This window comes from Balaenoptera physalus (assembly GCF_965194825.1).
Source record: "Balaenoptera physalus genome assembly, chromosome: 1".
Lineage (NCBI taxonomy): Eukaryota > Metazoa > Chordata > Mammalia > Artiodactyla > Balaenopteridae > Balaenoptera > Balaenoptera physalus.
In genome coordinates this window covers 190,651,068-190,666,993 of record NC_138882.1, presented here as the reverse complement: position 1 = coordinate 190,666,993, position 15,926 = coordinate 190,651,068, and the positions used below count along the sequence as shown (strand labels likewise).

At 38.2% G+C, this 15,926-nt stretch overlaps 1 protein-coding gene across 19 annotated transcripts in view; it reads left to right on the top strand.

The window, feature by feature from the left end:
- The window catches only part of CAMTA1 (calmodulin binding transcription activator 1), an 899,438-nt gene extending 884,726 nt beyond the window's left edge, over positions 1–14,712 (top strand). For 11 of the 19 annotated variants that reach the window (XM_082467637.1, XM_082467634.1, XM_082467631.1 and 8 more), the window contains one exon: positions 11,442–14,712. In XM_082467637.1, the coding sequence (XP_082323763.1) occupies positions 11,442–11,505 (64 nt within the window). In that variant the 3' untranslated portion in view covers positions 11,506–14,712. Of the gene's footprint in view, positions 1–2,005; positions 2,037–6,100; positions 6,283–11,441 lie in introns of all 19 variants that reach the window. The other 8 variants (XM_082467635.1, XM_082467622.1, XM_082467629.1 and 5 more) reach the window with 2 other exon arrangements.
- The last annotated feature ends 1,214 nt before the right edge of the window (positions 14,713–15,926 follow it).

Here is a 15,926-nt window from a genome sequence, read left to right as displayed (position 1 = left end):
GAACCGTGTTTTTCTTTTCTTTACTTGGGTTAATATTCCGGCCTGACCTCTGTGACATTGGCCGTCTGAGCTGTGTCTAGATGGCTCTCCACGTAGTTTTGTCGCTTTTCTGTGCATCGGGAGCTATGCAGTTCACAGACCCAAACTTGAAAGCAAGCTCTTTAACGTCTGATTTCCTCTTTCCTGTTTAGTTGTACCCAAAGCCCGAGTGTCCAGGTGCAGTTTGATTCCGCAGAGGTTTCACTTTAGTTTGTTTTCCCCTCAAACTGTCTACTTGCTAACTTTGACAGTATTTTAACTTTGAGACTTAACTAGGGGTTAACTGGCTACCTGTGTGCACTTTTACTTAAATTAACAAAATAATTCGTTTACATGACCATGGAAGGGAACGTGGACAGAACCACACATGCACAGTGATAACAACTTTTAAAGGAACATTTTTTAGGTTATACACGGTGTTCTCTAGCTAGAATGCTGCCAGGGCAGCTCATGCACATTTACCGTATTCCTCCGCTGCGCATTTGCTCTCCACCACGCAGTGACGCTAAGCAATGAGGTGCCCATAACAATACTCTGAAATAGCAAGTCTTGTCAGGAAATGCATATCAGAATATGCGGCATGGCCAGGATGTAATGAAATGAATCCTCCAGGCCTTACCAAAGTCAGTCTCTTTTCCTTATTATTTACTCATACCTTTGATTTAGCCTTAGGGGACTTGCAGCCAAACAGAGGAGTTGATTTTCTTCCTTTGGTGAAAATATCAAGGCCTTACCTGGGCCCTTTTCCATATATTCTCACACGTGCTCACACTCTTCTCCCCTTTTCCTCTTCCTCCTGCAAAACAAAAAACCCAGGAGGATTCAATCCAGCACTGCTGAGTCAGAGGTTAACACTTTCCTAGCAGGTTTTATCTTCGAGGAAATCGCCTCAACATGGCTCTTCCTTAAGCCACGTCAAACAAATGTTCACAAGTTAAATTCTCCTTGGTTCTTCTGGTCTTATCCTCAAACTTTGAAAATATGTATACGTAATGCCACCTTGGTCATTGTGAGCAGAACTACATAAGGTCCCATGTTCATTTTCTTCTTCTTTTTTTTTTTTTTTTTGGCCAAAGCCTACCGTGTTTACATTGGGTGAACTGAGTGAATTGAGAGGGTAAGATATTTAAGCAAAACATAAACGCCTGAAAGGCTGCTTCCCACAGAAGGCTGAACGAAGGAATCGTTTCACTCGTGTTTTTAGAGTTCTCCTTTTGTAAACGAGTAGATAAGCATTTCATGAGGATTTTGCCTTTCTTTGGTCCATATTTTAACCAGTAATAACCTCATGAAGCTAATAAGAAGGTTTTTTTATGAAGAGAGCATCAGATTATGGGTCTGAATTTCTGTTCCTTATTTGGGATTAAACAATGACCCCTACTGGCTCTTTTCTTTACTTGCCCTTTGATATTCCAGATGCTAGAAAAATGTGCAGGCAAATTGGAATAACCTTTGTCTACTGACTGTGTAAGGTCACTATTCACTTTCCATTCCCATATATTCAATGAAGGAACCTGAAGAAATCCTGAAAAATCTATCCTGGAAGTTTGAACTCATTTTCCCTAGAATGAGTGTCACCCTGTTGCCATTCTGGGTTATTGAATATTATTTTAAGAGAAACTGTCATCTGTATTGTCCCCTAGAAGCATTAAAATAGGAAACCTCATGTGACACCCTCTCAGAAAAGGTAGGTAGGAAATGGCTTCAGGAATCAATAAGAAGTGTCCCATTTCTTTAAGGATTTTGCTCAGTCATGGACCCCAACATTTTTAGACTGAAAAATAAATTGGTGAATTTCCTACCTGCTCATTTCACATATGCCACCACCACTCTCCTTTTCTTTTTTTCCAAAAAAAAAAAAAAAAAACACTTTATAGTCTTTTTTGTTGAAATAAAGCTATTTATAAGATTTCTGTTGTGACCCTCACATGCTAATAGCTCTTTGGTGTTGTTTTACTGTCCAAAGCCCCCTGGTGGACCATAGGCTGTACAAAAGGGTGAGTTTAGCTGCCTGCTAGCCAGTTTCTCTTTATCTTCCATTTTCAATATTTTGCTTTTTGCTTGCTTGCATGGGGCTGCAGTCTAGGTATGCCCGTAAAGTTTCACATCCATTTCGAATGAAATAAGATAAAAACTAACCCTAATTACTAACACTGCTACTTTATACAACAGGAAAACAGTCACATACAACCATAGACATACAAATGCATGAGCAAGTGAAAGGGAGGGCCTTCTGAAGCCACCGCAGGGCATGCGTAGCACTTGGTGGGAGAAGCCTTCAGTGTAAAAAACACAGTGGCTGGTGGGACAAGTTTAAATCTAAACAAGCCTGCACTAGAACAAAGCCTTAAGCAAGTGGTTATTTGCGATGAAAATAATCTGCCACGTGAAATTCAACTACTGCCGTGTCAAAATTTCTAAAGGAAAAAGGCTCACTAGGCAATACTGATGTTTTTCTTTTAACTCATCTATTTCTTGTTTAGAGCTACATAGTTTCATTTTCTAACTCTCCCTTTCCCTGGTGCTGTGAGGTAAGTCAGTACCCAGAGCTGCCCTTTCTGAACCAACTCAGGACATTCATTATCCAATAGGGAGCAAACCTGTCTTCCAGCATTTAATGACAGCGCTGAAGAAAGACAGGGTGGTGTGAAGTGTCCGAAATCTGTATATTCTATATTGCAGTCAAGAGTGGATGTTCCGAGAGAATTTGTGTTTTAAAGAAATGATAGTGAGTAGGTGTTCAACGGATACTATGAGTGTTCATGAGATTTTAGAATGTGATGCTGATTTGTAAGTATGCAGACGTGACTGTAACACATCTTAAGTTATAATAAATGGTTTAGTGGCAGAAAACTGGTTTTTAAAAGCCAGGAATTGAATTCACCAAAATCAGACTTGAATTTAGATTAACTTGACAACTTTTGTCTTAAGAGAAGATGCATTTAAAATCTAACGTGGCAAAAAAAAAAAAAAATCTAACGTGGCAAAAAAATAAGGTAAAATATAACATGGCAGTTAGCTCTATCAACTCAGCTACATCCAACACCCTCCCTTCTTACCTTACACTAATACTGTATTTAGTCATTTGCAAGATTTCAGAGAAAAGATCGTGCTTCAGAAAAAATCTCAAACTTCTAATGTCTCTGGAGAGATCATTTCCCATATCACTACATTTATGTTGATGGTAATATTTATTCACTATGTTTTAAGGCACGTGTCCAAAAACATTTCCTTAAAAAGCCAGATAATAAATGTCTGTTGCAATATAATAGTTCCCCCTTATCCATGGGGGATACGTTCCAAGACCCCCAGTGGATACCTGAAACCGTGGATAGTACCGAACGCTATGTGTATGTGTACGTACACACTATGTTTCTCCTGTACTAACAGGCAGGTAGCATATACAGTGTGGATGCGCTGGACAAAGGGATGATTCACGTCCCAGGCAGGACGGAGTGGAGCAGTGTGAGATTTCATCATGCTACTCAGAACAGCACACAATTTAAAACTCATGAATTATATATTTCTGGAATGTTTCATTTACTGTTTTCAGACCGCAGTTGACCATGGGTAGCTGAAACCTTGAAAGCAAAACCATGGATAAGGGGGAACCACTGTACTTAGTTCTACCACTGAAACATGAAAACAGCCACAGACAATCCAAAAATGAATGGTTGTGACTGTGTTCTAATAAACCCGTATTTATACACAGACCTGCACTGGGCTGGATTTGGTCCATGGGCTGTAGTTTGCCAACCTGAGGTGATAGGAGAATTGAGTTTTTATAAGTTCTTCCTAAATCAAAACCTTATCCCTGTAAAAGGTCTGAGGCCTCACCTATTGAAAACAACGGATAGTCACTGAAGGAGAAATTTGTTAAAAAAAAAAATAATAAAGCAGCTACTTGCCTGTGTAAATTTAACTAGTCAGACCTCTCTAGAATTAGGCAGTTGCTTCCAATTAAAATATTTCAGGTCCCATGTAGTGGAGCTGGCTCAGTGATGTCTGTGTTTGAAATATAAGAGAAAAGGGGGACACAAATGTCCATTTTTCTAGTCCCTCTCTCTCTCTGCATACATAGATAATATCTCTTTCCATTAAAAAAAAAACCTCCAAGAGAACAGATGCATGCCCTAGTATTCAATTTAACTATAAGTTGTAGTATCTTGCATGTTATATGCAATTTATATCGTCTGCTGCAAGGATCCAACATTTTAGTAAAAGTGGTTGCTTATGCACTTTTGAAGGCTGTTAGGTTCTGGTATGTTAATGATCATTTTTAAGAGTACATTTTCTAAAAGTGCTTTTCCATGCCAACCAGAGTCCCCACCTTAACTTCCTGAATGCTTGCTGCATTCTGCTGTGAGTTCCTAAAACTCCTCCTCATGCATGGAAAGTTGGAATTTCATAACATCCTCTGTGCCACTCAGTCTTAGGGGGTTTGAGAGAGAGGAACTCAGAAGCTTTCAGGTTTCTTCCAGTGTGGTCATTTTTCTCCAACGAATGAACTGAGGAATAGCTTAGCTGTGTCTTCTCTAATTCCCAGTAGGATCTCTCATCTTCTCTGTCCATCGGAGAAGTCACGATGGTCCTCCAAGAGTCCCCAAGTTGAAGTTACTCTTGGGAGGCAGGACATTCTCTGAGGAGGATTTATATTCCTGGAATTTGTGTCAAAGAAGCTAATATACTTACCAACGTATAAAGTGTACCATATTTAAGACATTTAAGGTTTACATATCCGAAGATAATATTTGAAAGATGAAGAATTAAATTTTATGGTACAGTATGTGTAAAACATGATTTGACCCCAACTTTTAAGTTAATGAAGCAGAAGGATGTCTAAAAAGGGAGGTGACATCAATTATCAGAATTAGGATCCAGCTGGCTAACTCCAGCAGCAGAGCAATCAGAAAATACCAATGTGTCTTCAAATTTTCAGTCTCGGGGAAAGCTAAGAAAAAGCACCAAATGGTCTTCACCGAAGCCAGCTCATTTTCACTCAGTCGTTCCTCCAGACTTAGCCCCTAATTTATCCAGTAACTTAAAATGAAGTCATCCAGTTCCTAATACCGTCAAAGGGATTTGTTTTGTCTTGGACACAATAACTTGTCGAGAGAAAACATTATACACAGAGAGATGTTTGAATCAACAGTTTTAATTATTTTTCTTAGTTCACTTAGGTGTTTTACTACTTCAGCAAATGACTGAAGGATTTCTAAGGTTGAAGGAATATTTAAGTGCACTGGCTGAGAATACTATATTCCAGTTGGAGTTTGAATATCTTGACAGGGTGTTATTCAGTGTTACAGCAGAAAACCAAGATGCCTCAGATGTAAAGGAAATAGTAAAGAGCTGAATTACATAACAGGTTTGTCCTCCAGGTATTGAGACTAAAAAGGACAATCAATGCCTTTGACAAATTTCTTCTTTCCCCAGTGAGATCAGATTTCTGTGAGAGGGCTTTATAACCTAAAACAGTCCCTGCAGGTATTGTAAACAGTAGGACTCCTGGTATTGAAATAACCGATTTCTTGTAAATTGCTGGCCTAGTTACCCATGTTCAATAAAGGTGGGTGAAGCCATCCAACTGGAATAAAAAGAGCCCTGATTGGAGAAAGAAGAGATAACACTTTCCAGTCACCAATTTTTAAACAACAGGTTTTCTCTGTATTTGACAACTGGGTTTCCAAACACTTAACCGGGCCAGATGCTGTTAGTTATCTTGGTAAGTAGCGTTGACAGCACTGATTCTTGAGAGCAGCCCTGCAAAATATCTTCAGTGGGTCACTAGCAAGTTCTGTGGGTCACACTTAGACTTTTTGTGTTGTTCTCTACACGTTGGTCCAAGGGGCAGTTCTCTAACAATGCCTGCAAGTGAACTGTTAGAGAAAAGTAACAGTGCTCTGTCAACAGCCTGGATGTCACACTTCCCTAGTTAAATTTGACGTGAGGTGTGGTTTCCAAGTGGCCCAGTCTGCTCGGTAAGGAGTAAGCAATGAAGGTGGGATGCGTCATCTAATTTAAATCTCCAAAGTTATTCTGTCTTACTTGCCTCTTTTAGGTAATGAATCTTTGGGGAACACAGTGGCGTGTGTTACATTGCAGACAACACGCTCTGTGTCATTCTTATTGGGCCTCTCTGTCTTTTTTGTTTTGCAATCCAAATGAGATTTCTGGAAAATGGCAAGACCTCTCTTTTCCTAAACCCCCCCCCACGAGCTATTGCAGCTCTCAGAGCAACAGGTAACTAAGCAGAAAGCCGCATCTGGCTGCCCTGTATATTTCTGACGTCCAGCATTGCGAGAATATACCTGCCAAAAATCCACTGACTCATGACACATTTCTCTGGCTGAGCATTACTGAGTAGATGTTAACGAAGCCGCTTTGCCTAATGCTTTACCCATGGAGCCATCGTTCGCTACAAGTCTCTGAAGCAGGCCTACTTCATTGATCCATAAACAATCATGGGACGTCTGATGGAAAGAAACCCCGTGGGCTTCTGCTGGCTTGCAGTGCTCTTGCTTACCACATCACTTCAGTACATTACAATGCAACGTGGTTTGGGTTTGGGTTTGGGTTTGGGTTGAGACTGCAACAATATCCCAAAGATTATTTTCAGCCTGTAGAATGCTTGGGGGAAATCCTGGGATTGTCCTTAATTTTAATAGTTGGATGATCACAGGTCAAAGTCTTGCTATTCTAATTACCGTAATTCAAGCCAGTAACACGAGTACCATTTTCCAAGTTACTGATGCGCAGTTCAGAAATGTGGTCCTGGCAGCTCTCCTTATAGTAGCAATTGCCTTGTGCCTACAGAAGCTACAGTTTCTATCTTGTATTAATTGTCTTCCCAGTCTCAAGGAAGACTGCTCTGCCTGTCTTCCATGTGAAGAAATTCAGAAGTAAGTGTAATTATCATGGGATTTGTTTTTAGATAACCTGGACATTATTAGACTCAGTTCTTTCCTAGCCCTGAATGAGGCTAACACTTACAATTCTTTAAGAGAATCCAAAACTCAGTAACCCTTAGCTGAGTTTGTGTAACGTAACGTAACAGAAGTTTACTGGACCTCTGTATTCTCAGTTCTATAGATATGGTGACTACAGGTACAGAATTTTCAAGTATCATTCCAATTTCAAAAATTCTGCTCTACCTTTACCAAGTTTTCACACTGAAAACATACAATATAGGTAATATCAGTGAAACTAGCTCAATCGATTTTTGGTTTTGGTCTATAAAATTGATTTTTTTTCCCCTCCACTGAACTTTTCAGTTGTTCTTTTATGTCACGTGAATACAACATTTGTAAGACACAGTAGTAGTAACCGATGGATAGAAAAACATCTTAGAAACTTTTTTAAAGAATGACAAGCAGGGCTTCCCTGGTGGCGCAGTGGCTGAGAATCTGCCTGTCAATGCAGGGGACACGGGTTCGAGCCCTGGTCTGGGAGGATCCCACGTGCCGCGGAGCAACTAGGCCCGTGAGCCACAACTACTGAGCCTGCAAAATAAATAAATAAATAAATAAATAAATAAATAAAATTCTACTCATCCTTTAAGGCCAATGCCATTATCAACATTTCCACAAAGTCCTTCCTCTGTTCTGAACTTGATTTGATTGAAAAAAAAAAAAAAGAATGACAAGCAGAAATAATTATTATGAAGGAAGCACATACTCACTGTAGTACATTTTGGAAATACAAATAAGCAAGGAAAATCACCCAGAGATAATAACTGTTAAACTTTTTGTATCTTTCTCATGGTAGAGGCATTTTCAGCTAACCTATGCCTTTTCATCATTATTCATGTCTTGAATGACTGAGACAAGGCGGCCACAAATTTCTTTGACTATTTGAAACACTCTGATTTGAAACATCTATCTCTTAGAACTTACTAACAAAAATTCTAGTATCAGATGTTGTTCTCATTCACTTCAGTGAATATAATTAATTGTTTTCTGTTTCTTTGGAGGCAGAATAACAGTCAAACATATTTTATCCAATTGACATTTGATTTAAAGCAAAACGAAACAAAAAATTAGGCACCGCTGTCTTATCCTAATAATCTACCCTCAAGTAACATAAACCTCCATTTGTGATTTCAGTAGTGCAGACTGTAAAAGTCTCTCAAGTTCATCTAAACTTGCAGAGCTAAGTGAACACCAACATGGTCTGCAAATTGGAGAATGAGGCTAAAAGTCTTCGGTTGCCTTGATTCTTAGACCCATTCTTTTCATGTTTCAGATCTACTTCAGTCATAAAATTCATAAGTACGTTTTATGTGGAGGTGTTTTTTTTCCTCTAAAACATTGTAATAGAATCAACATAGGGTCTTTTAAAGGATGACGTCTTAGAATTTAGAAAATGTAACTGTCATCATCAGTTTCAACAACGTACTCATCTCATGCCATGGAAATTTTCCAAATGCATGTTTTTTTTGTACAGACTTTTAGGAAAACCAATAAAGTAAGAATTGGGTTTTAAAATGTTTTTTCTTGTTGTTGCCCTGAGATATTGTTTGAGACAGCAGAGTGGAGGAGTGAAGTCAGACAAACCTGGCTTCAAATCCCCACTCTGCCATTTATTAACTATATAATTTGGGGTAGGTTGCTCAATTCCTGTAAATCTCAGGTTCTACATTTATGAACTGGAGACGATTCTGATAGTGTGAGGACTACATAAGGCAACACATAATAAGGAACCCATGTAGCTCTTGCAACATCAGTGTTCTTTTTTTTCCTAATTTCTCCTTTAACAACTTCCCATAAAAAAAAAATTCCTGTGCCATTTAATTCATTTTAATATTAGGTACTTATAATGCTAGTAGACTGTGAAAACTGCACATTGAAACCAAAAACTAAATTCTCCAGTGGAGTTCAGGAGTTAGGAAAGCCTAGAAAATTGGAATGTCTGAAAATTGGAATGTCTGAAAATTGGAATGTCTCATTTTTCCTGAGTAGACGATCATGGTCATTCTGTGTGTGGACGTGCATCTCTCCTTAACTTAATGCTATGTGAGGCTAGCACTAGCTTTATAGCAGAGTATTTACGTGGTAACTTTAAAACCTTGTGAAAACTTTGTTGACATTTGAATTAGCTCAGAAAGAAACTGCCAAAAAAACTGCAGAAACAAATGTGACCATTTTAACTAAAAAAAAAAAAAAAAGTTTATGTTATACCCACCGTGACCAGCTGATTACAGATTCTTTGGTATGAAACTATATAAAACATTTCTGGTTCATAATTCACACTCCTTTTTATTTCATCCCAGTGATGAACTTAAGATTTTTAAAGCCTTCCTGTTCACGCTAGCAAAATTGTGAATGGAGATCTTTGTATTTATGCTCTCAGGATTTGAGTTCAGAATTCTGCAAATTCTAGAAATCTCATCAGCGATGGAGTCTCTGTTGCACATTTGTGAATGAGTCCTGTACTAGTGCAGAAATAAAATGTCGTATTTGAAGTAGCATGCACATTTTGCCGTAATTCAGCAAGGAGGTCTGCACAAGTACAGATACATTGCATGCCCAGAAGTAAAGGTGGCATCAGTGCATGCCTTGCATTTTTCCAGCCAAAGGGCTGTTAGTATAGATATTGCATGTTTAAAAATTGAACACAGAATATAGCATGTTTCAATTTTTAAAAAGCCATTTATCAAGTATGCATGTCCAAAATTAGGGACCTATAATGATGCACATTTCTGTACTGCAATATGATCCAAATCACCTGAAAATTTAATAATCCATAGTATACTTAATTATAAAGTTTAAAGAATACCTGGATCCAGCTACGAATATAACAATGTATTCTAAACGTACCTATTAAGAAAGAAGGCTTTAATAGTTTCGAAGATACACTGTTTGATCAAGCTGAGCTTGGTGTATTTAGTAAATAATCAGACAAATAAGTACGTTTTCAAACATTATAATTCTTTTTAGTATTGATAAAGTGATAAAGCTTTTTTTCTGAAAGAGAGCATCTTCTCTTTGAAGAGATTGTATCAACTTGGCAGAATTCTCAAAAACGATTCTGCTTGGAGGTGGTAAATATAATTTTCTTAAATTGCTATTATAGTACATATGCCATTCCATTGAATGCCAACCTAGGTAATAGAGCAGTAACTTATTACTGGTTTTTCAAAATGTTTTCTTTCCACATGAGTGTTCTCTAGAAAGGAAACTAGCATTTACTTTAAAATAAAATTTAAATTTACTGGTATAACTTAAGATAACAAAGAGGCCCTACTCTTAGAGAACCAGAAAACTATATTTGGGAGTTATTGACCTCAGTATAGGCCCATATTAGGAAAACAAATCGGATTCTTTTCTTGTCTTGCTGTTGAGGTAGAGTATATGTGTCCTGAGAAACTGCCACTTCTATTTGGCTAAAATCATCCTCTCACACCCATTTTTAGCAAACGTTATTATATGGTGTGCAGTGCTACAAACCATCTGTGACTTACAGGGCATACACTGAGTTCAGAAGTGAGACCCTAAAGTCACATTTGCATTTGATCATTCTCATAGTCAGGCAAGCTCTTAGTTATTTGTCCATAAAGAGAAATAAATACATTCTTACAGCTTGGAATCTCTTCCCGGGTACCCCATCTGCATCAAGTGGCCATACTGAAAAGCCAAGGCAAATTTTTCTGTTAAAACATATCGACTGAAACTGGTCATTAACAAATAATTTGCCAATGTGAACTTTCCATGACTCTATTTATAGCAATTGAAATTTGTTTACTACAAGATGTTTGATAAACAGAACAAAGTGCCTTACTGGTATTGCACCCTGTTGCTGTCCATCTGGGGGGGCTGGGGGGAGTGACCTGAACATCTTTTAAGGCTACAATGTGGAATGGGAGGAAAGTAAGCAATTCTGAAAGTCATAAAGACCGCACGTCACATGAGCGAAATCAGAGTTGTGCAGATGAGCAATCAGGTTCAAGACAGCTCACGATCTTGGGTCTGTGAGCAAAACAACAACTTACTCCCTAGGTATAGCCAAAGCTAAATAAATGTGTGTGCAGTTTCCCTAACTTGCATCCTGTGGAATTACAGGGCATTAACAGGCGTCCACCAGGCTAAAAAGAAAGTTATTTGAGTGATGAACTTTTTTCTACAATGTGCATGTTATTGTTACACCTCATTTAATGCAGTCAACTTCGGTTTTGCTTTGTGTTTAGAGGTCTTGATATAGAGCAAAGTTTCAGGAAGGGTCCCAGTCTTCCTCTTGGAATATTTTCTCCAGCAATTTCACAGGAGTTTCCTTTGCCATCAATCCTCAGAAGGGTTTTTGTCTTGGCTTTTCACTTCCGGGGGAATGGCCCTGCCCTTTCCTTTATGTGGTGACAGTTTCACTCTGTAGTTATCACCTGGTCTTTTGTTTTGTTTCTCTTCCAGAGTGAAAGAATTGAAAAAGGCCAAGGAACTTGAAGACATACGGCAGCATCCCTTAGCAATGTGACACTGCTTTTCAGACTGTTTTCATTTCTGTTTTTAGCAGAGACATGCGACAACACACACACACACGCATGCACATGCACACACACACACAACATAATCCCTCTGCAGTTTTGGGGAGATGAGCTGCAGGATTTTAACAGGAATGTTTTGGTCATTGCATTTGCACTTTCATGGACAACTTTTAATTTGATCAGCAAGACATCTTGGAATTCAATCTTCTGTTGGATCATGGGCAAACAAGACACCACGAGGAATCGAAAGAGGCTTTCCTCCTCTTAGGAAGAAGCCGTCTTCCTTCTCACATAGGGCTGTATTCAAACATCGTGTGGAACTGTACAAATATTTATACCAAAAATATAGATAAGAAAAGGTGGGGATGCACTAGCAACAAAGAGAATGCTGTTCCTGCACCTGTCAGTTATTTCCAAGAAGCTGAATCTTTGGGATTGATTCTCAGTGGAGGGCTTAGATCATACAAATCTTTATTGGGTCCGTGTGTTCTCATTTCCTTCACTGTGTTTAGTTGATTTTAATTTGTCTGTTTGTGTTTCAATCTTTACAGCACACTTAATGCAACTTTTAAAATCTGCAGGTTATTAATGTCTTGCGGAAATTTGCAGAGGGGCGGGTGCGTGGTAAACGGGTAATGCGTGGGAAATGATGAGGAACAGCGTACAGAGTTTAAGTTTATTTTCTGTCCCCACCACCTCCCAAGAACCTGCGAGGGTAGTCGTCATCTTGTCCCTTTTCTCATGTTCAGCACTTTAATTTTTTTGCCTTACTTTCATGTGCAATGAGAATTACTTAGAGAATTGGTAAAGCATGTAGCTTTTTTTAGTAGCCTTGGAAACTGTAGTCATTCTAAGGAATCATAAACCTTGCCTGGACATTTGCCACCTAAAAGATCAGTGTGGTGCTGCGTTCTGGCCAGTAAATTCCATATTTTTGGCTATATCTCATCCAACCTGAGCAGTTTCTGTGTATATATAGAAGGTAGAAATGGAAAGTGAGAAAATATTTGAAAGGGTTATATTAATTGCTAAATATTTTATTCACAAAGGTCAATAACATGGCAAGATAAAATTATTTGTATAGTTTTGTCTGAATGAGCGAGAAAAAATGTGGATGTATTGTTTGTATATATTGTATATATTAAAACAAAGAGATATGTGCATGAAATCAAGAAAAAAGAAATGAACAAAAGCAAAGCATTAGTGGCTATGGTCTGTAAAATGAAACAAAAAAAAAACTTTATTTCACTATAAGAGTACTTTATTTTAAATGTTCTTTAGAAGAACATTTTGCTAAAGCATGACTAAACTGCAAAAAAAAAAAAAAAGAGCTACTGTATTAAGACTTAGGAAAAAAGGCAGAGTAACATTACTTAAAAAAAAAAAAAGGGTATGTTTACATTTAATTTTGGCTACCAGGAGTTTATTTTATTTTATTTAAAATTTTTTTTTGCCAATGGTGCCAAGTAATGTGAATGCTGATATTGCTTAAAAAAATTAAGTTACTTTTGCTAAACAGATAATCATGAGATGAATCAGTATATCGCTTAACACCATCCACTCACTCCAACAAAGAACACTTAGAACAGTCAAAACCTGACAAAAGAAATAGGATGAAAAGTAGAAAAATGACTCACGTTTTCATATCTCCTGCTGGAAATCAGAAAATGTAATAAATATTGCACAAAAAATAACTACAAATTAAAAGAATGCAAACTGGTCTCGTAGGGAGGTCATGGTATATGATTACTATTTCCACATAAGGAGCCAAAGAAATCTGATGCTTTTCACAACTCAACTACTAATGTTAAATCGAGAGAATACAGTTCGCATTTGCTGATGCCAGTTTAAAATTCCCAGGTTAAGTTTCAGGATCAGTTGGTGTAAAGCTGAGAGACTAGTTTTTTTCCCCTTGGTTCTGGCTGCCAACTGTAAGTGAAAACTCAAGGCTTGTTGTGAAGCCTAAAAATATTCACAAATCAGCTTTTAAACTGGTGTCTTAGAAGGAAGGTAGATACAAAAAGATTGTGGTAACAACTGGGGTCAGTGCTCTTGGTGCCTTTTCTATAATTGTACTTGTTTTTTAATTACTTCCTTTCACTGCCAACCTCGAATTACTTGTACAGTATACGTCTTACTGCTTGTGATCAGCTTTGACAACAGTGACAGCCCCACAACTAGCAGCCACCTGTACATTTGTAAACTGACCTGACTCAATTTTGTTTTTAAATGTGTGGGTTATGTTGCAGCTGTTGCAGTCCCCCAAATATCTATTATTTTACACAATTTGACCTATAGGAGGACACTGAGTAATTTACAGACACACAGTTGCATTCATCAACGGGAAGAGAATGTGAAAGCCAGCTCTTTCAGAATATCCTTTATTAATACTGAATTTGGGTATGTTTATTCCATCTTGGTACAAATAACCGATCTTTTGACAAGAGTAATGACCTCAGTGGATTTGCTTTAACGCTCATTTTTTTTTTTTTTTTTTTTTTTTATGTTTCACATGCTACATTATTAGCTGAGTAAGTTAGAAAATCTGAAAGATAAAGATTGACATAGAATTAGGAGCGTTCTTATGGAGGGCATAGAAGTAGGTTCGAAACCTACCCATGTAACCTACCAGTACAACTGTGAATCCCAGGTGAGGTACAAATGCACTTCCACTGAAACGAAGCATTTCTGACCGCTTTTTCTTGGTTGTGAATCTTAATTTTTGAATATAAGACGATAGGTAAGCGCAGCTTTCTTGGATAATCTGAATTCCCAAGTGCCAGGAGTAGGATTTCATTATAAAATTAATAGCTAATCTTATTCTGTCTCCTGAAGAGTTAATTGCTATTCTTGTTACCCATTTGAAATCAGCTGTACTGTGTGAACGAAATCGAGACAATAACTAGAACCCCTCTCTGGCTGCACGGTCGCTTATGGCAGTTCCACACAGTAGTTGGCGCCCAATGGGGGGTCCCTGAGACTTGCATGTAAAACTAGTCTAGATGTCTTCTTTTTTGTAAGTTTTATTTTTGTAACTGTGCATGTAAAGCATCATTGAATCAATGGATCTGTTGAAGAACTCAGCTGCTGGAAACCATGCAAAATGTTTTGAATTGCCCTTAAAATATGGAAAATGTTTTCTGAATGCTTTATATTCTTTCTGCTGTAAATTAAAAATGAAGAAAATTTCCCCATACTATGTGTGTTTTGCTTTCAACTCCACTGATATTGAAATCCAAGGTGATCAGCACGTTTCACACCATATGAAATCATTTCAAATATTTCCTTCTATCCCGATACAGTGTCTTGACCGTGAATGTTACACAGTTTCAGATCTGTACAGGAAAGACAAAATTTCTCAGTGGAGCCACTGTTCCTAAAACATTTGCTTGTCAACTTTCTTCTCAGACATCGCTCAACCTATCAGTCATTTGACTAAGTGCAGTTATCGGAGAGATAAAGACACCGGTCTAAATTCACCTTTTCAGTTAAAACCCTGTGCAGTTTTTTAAAAGGCACTTTTCAGCTGACTACTAATACCAGCCTTCCTTTCCAAGAGCTCTGTCATCAGTCTCATTCCCTTTCAATGCAGAGCCTCATCTTGTCTCCCTGGTGGTCCCTCTTCCATCTAATCCATCCCACTGCTGCTGCCAGACAAGTTTTGCGTGATAGATCTCCCAGATCCGTGAGGCCTTGATGGTTTCTACAACCCACTGCACTGAAATGACATTTGCCTTTCTTGTTTATCTTCAATCTTTATTCGGCCTTATTTTCACCTATGCCCCAACCTGCACACCCTGGTTGGTCTGTTCAAACCATGTCCATGTCCACTGTTTCTTTGTTCATGATGTTTGTTCCTCCCATGCCTGGAAAGTTCTCTTTTTAGCTACTTAACCCAACTCAGATCTCACTTCCTCTGTGACACTCTGTTTATTCTAATATACACTAATATTTCCCTTTTCAAATTATCCCATTTAGAGTTGGAAAAGACAGTTTGGTGTTTATTTTCACTTCTCATCTGATCTGCCAGTTGACTTACTGGTGTTCTGTGGTGTTTTGTTTGTTTAATGTAGGAGTTGCCTATGCTGATAGGAATACTTTCAGTAACAACTTAAAGACCTTGCACAGTAACTCACTGCATTCAGATTTTTGCCTCAGCCTCAACCCGAAATCAAAAGTTGAGGACCTACTCTGTGCTTGGGGGTCCGGAAATACAGAAACGTAGAAAGTACAGTCCCTCATGTCAAGGCTCCCATAAACAGATTATAATAAGGTCTGTGCAGTGACAAATATACGTGTCACAAATGAACACACGAAGAGAGGGAACCTAATCCAATCAACGCCCGTGACAAATACCCGGAATGAACTTCCGCTCTCATTTTGACAACTTTCTTGGGAAAATGTGGCGGTC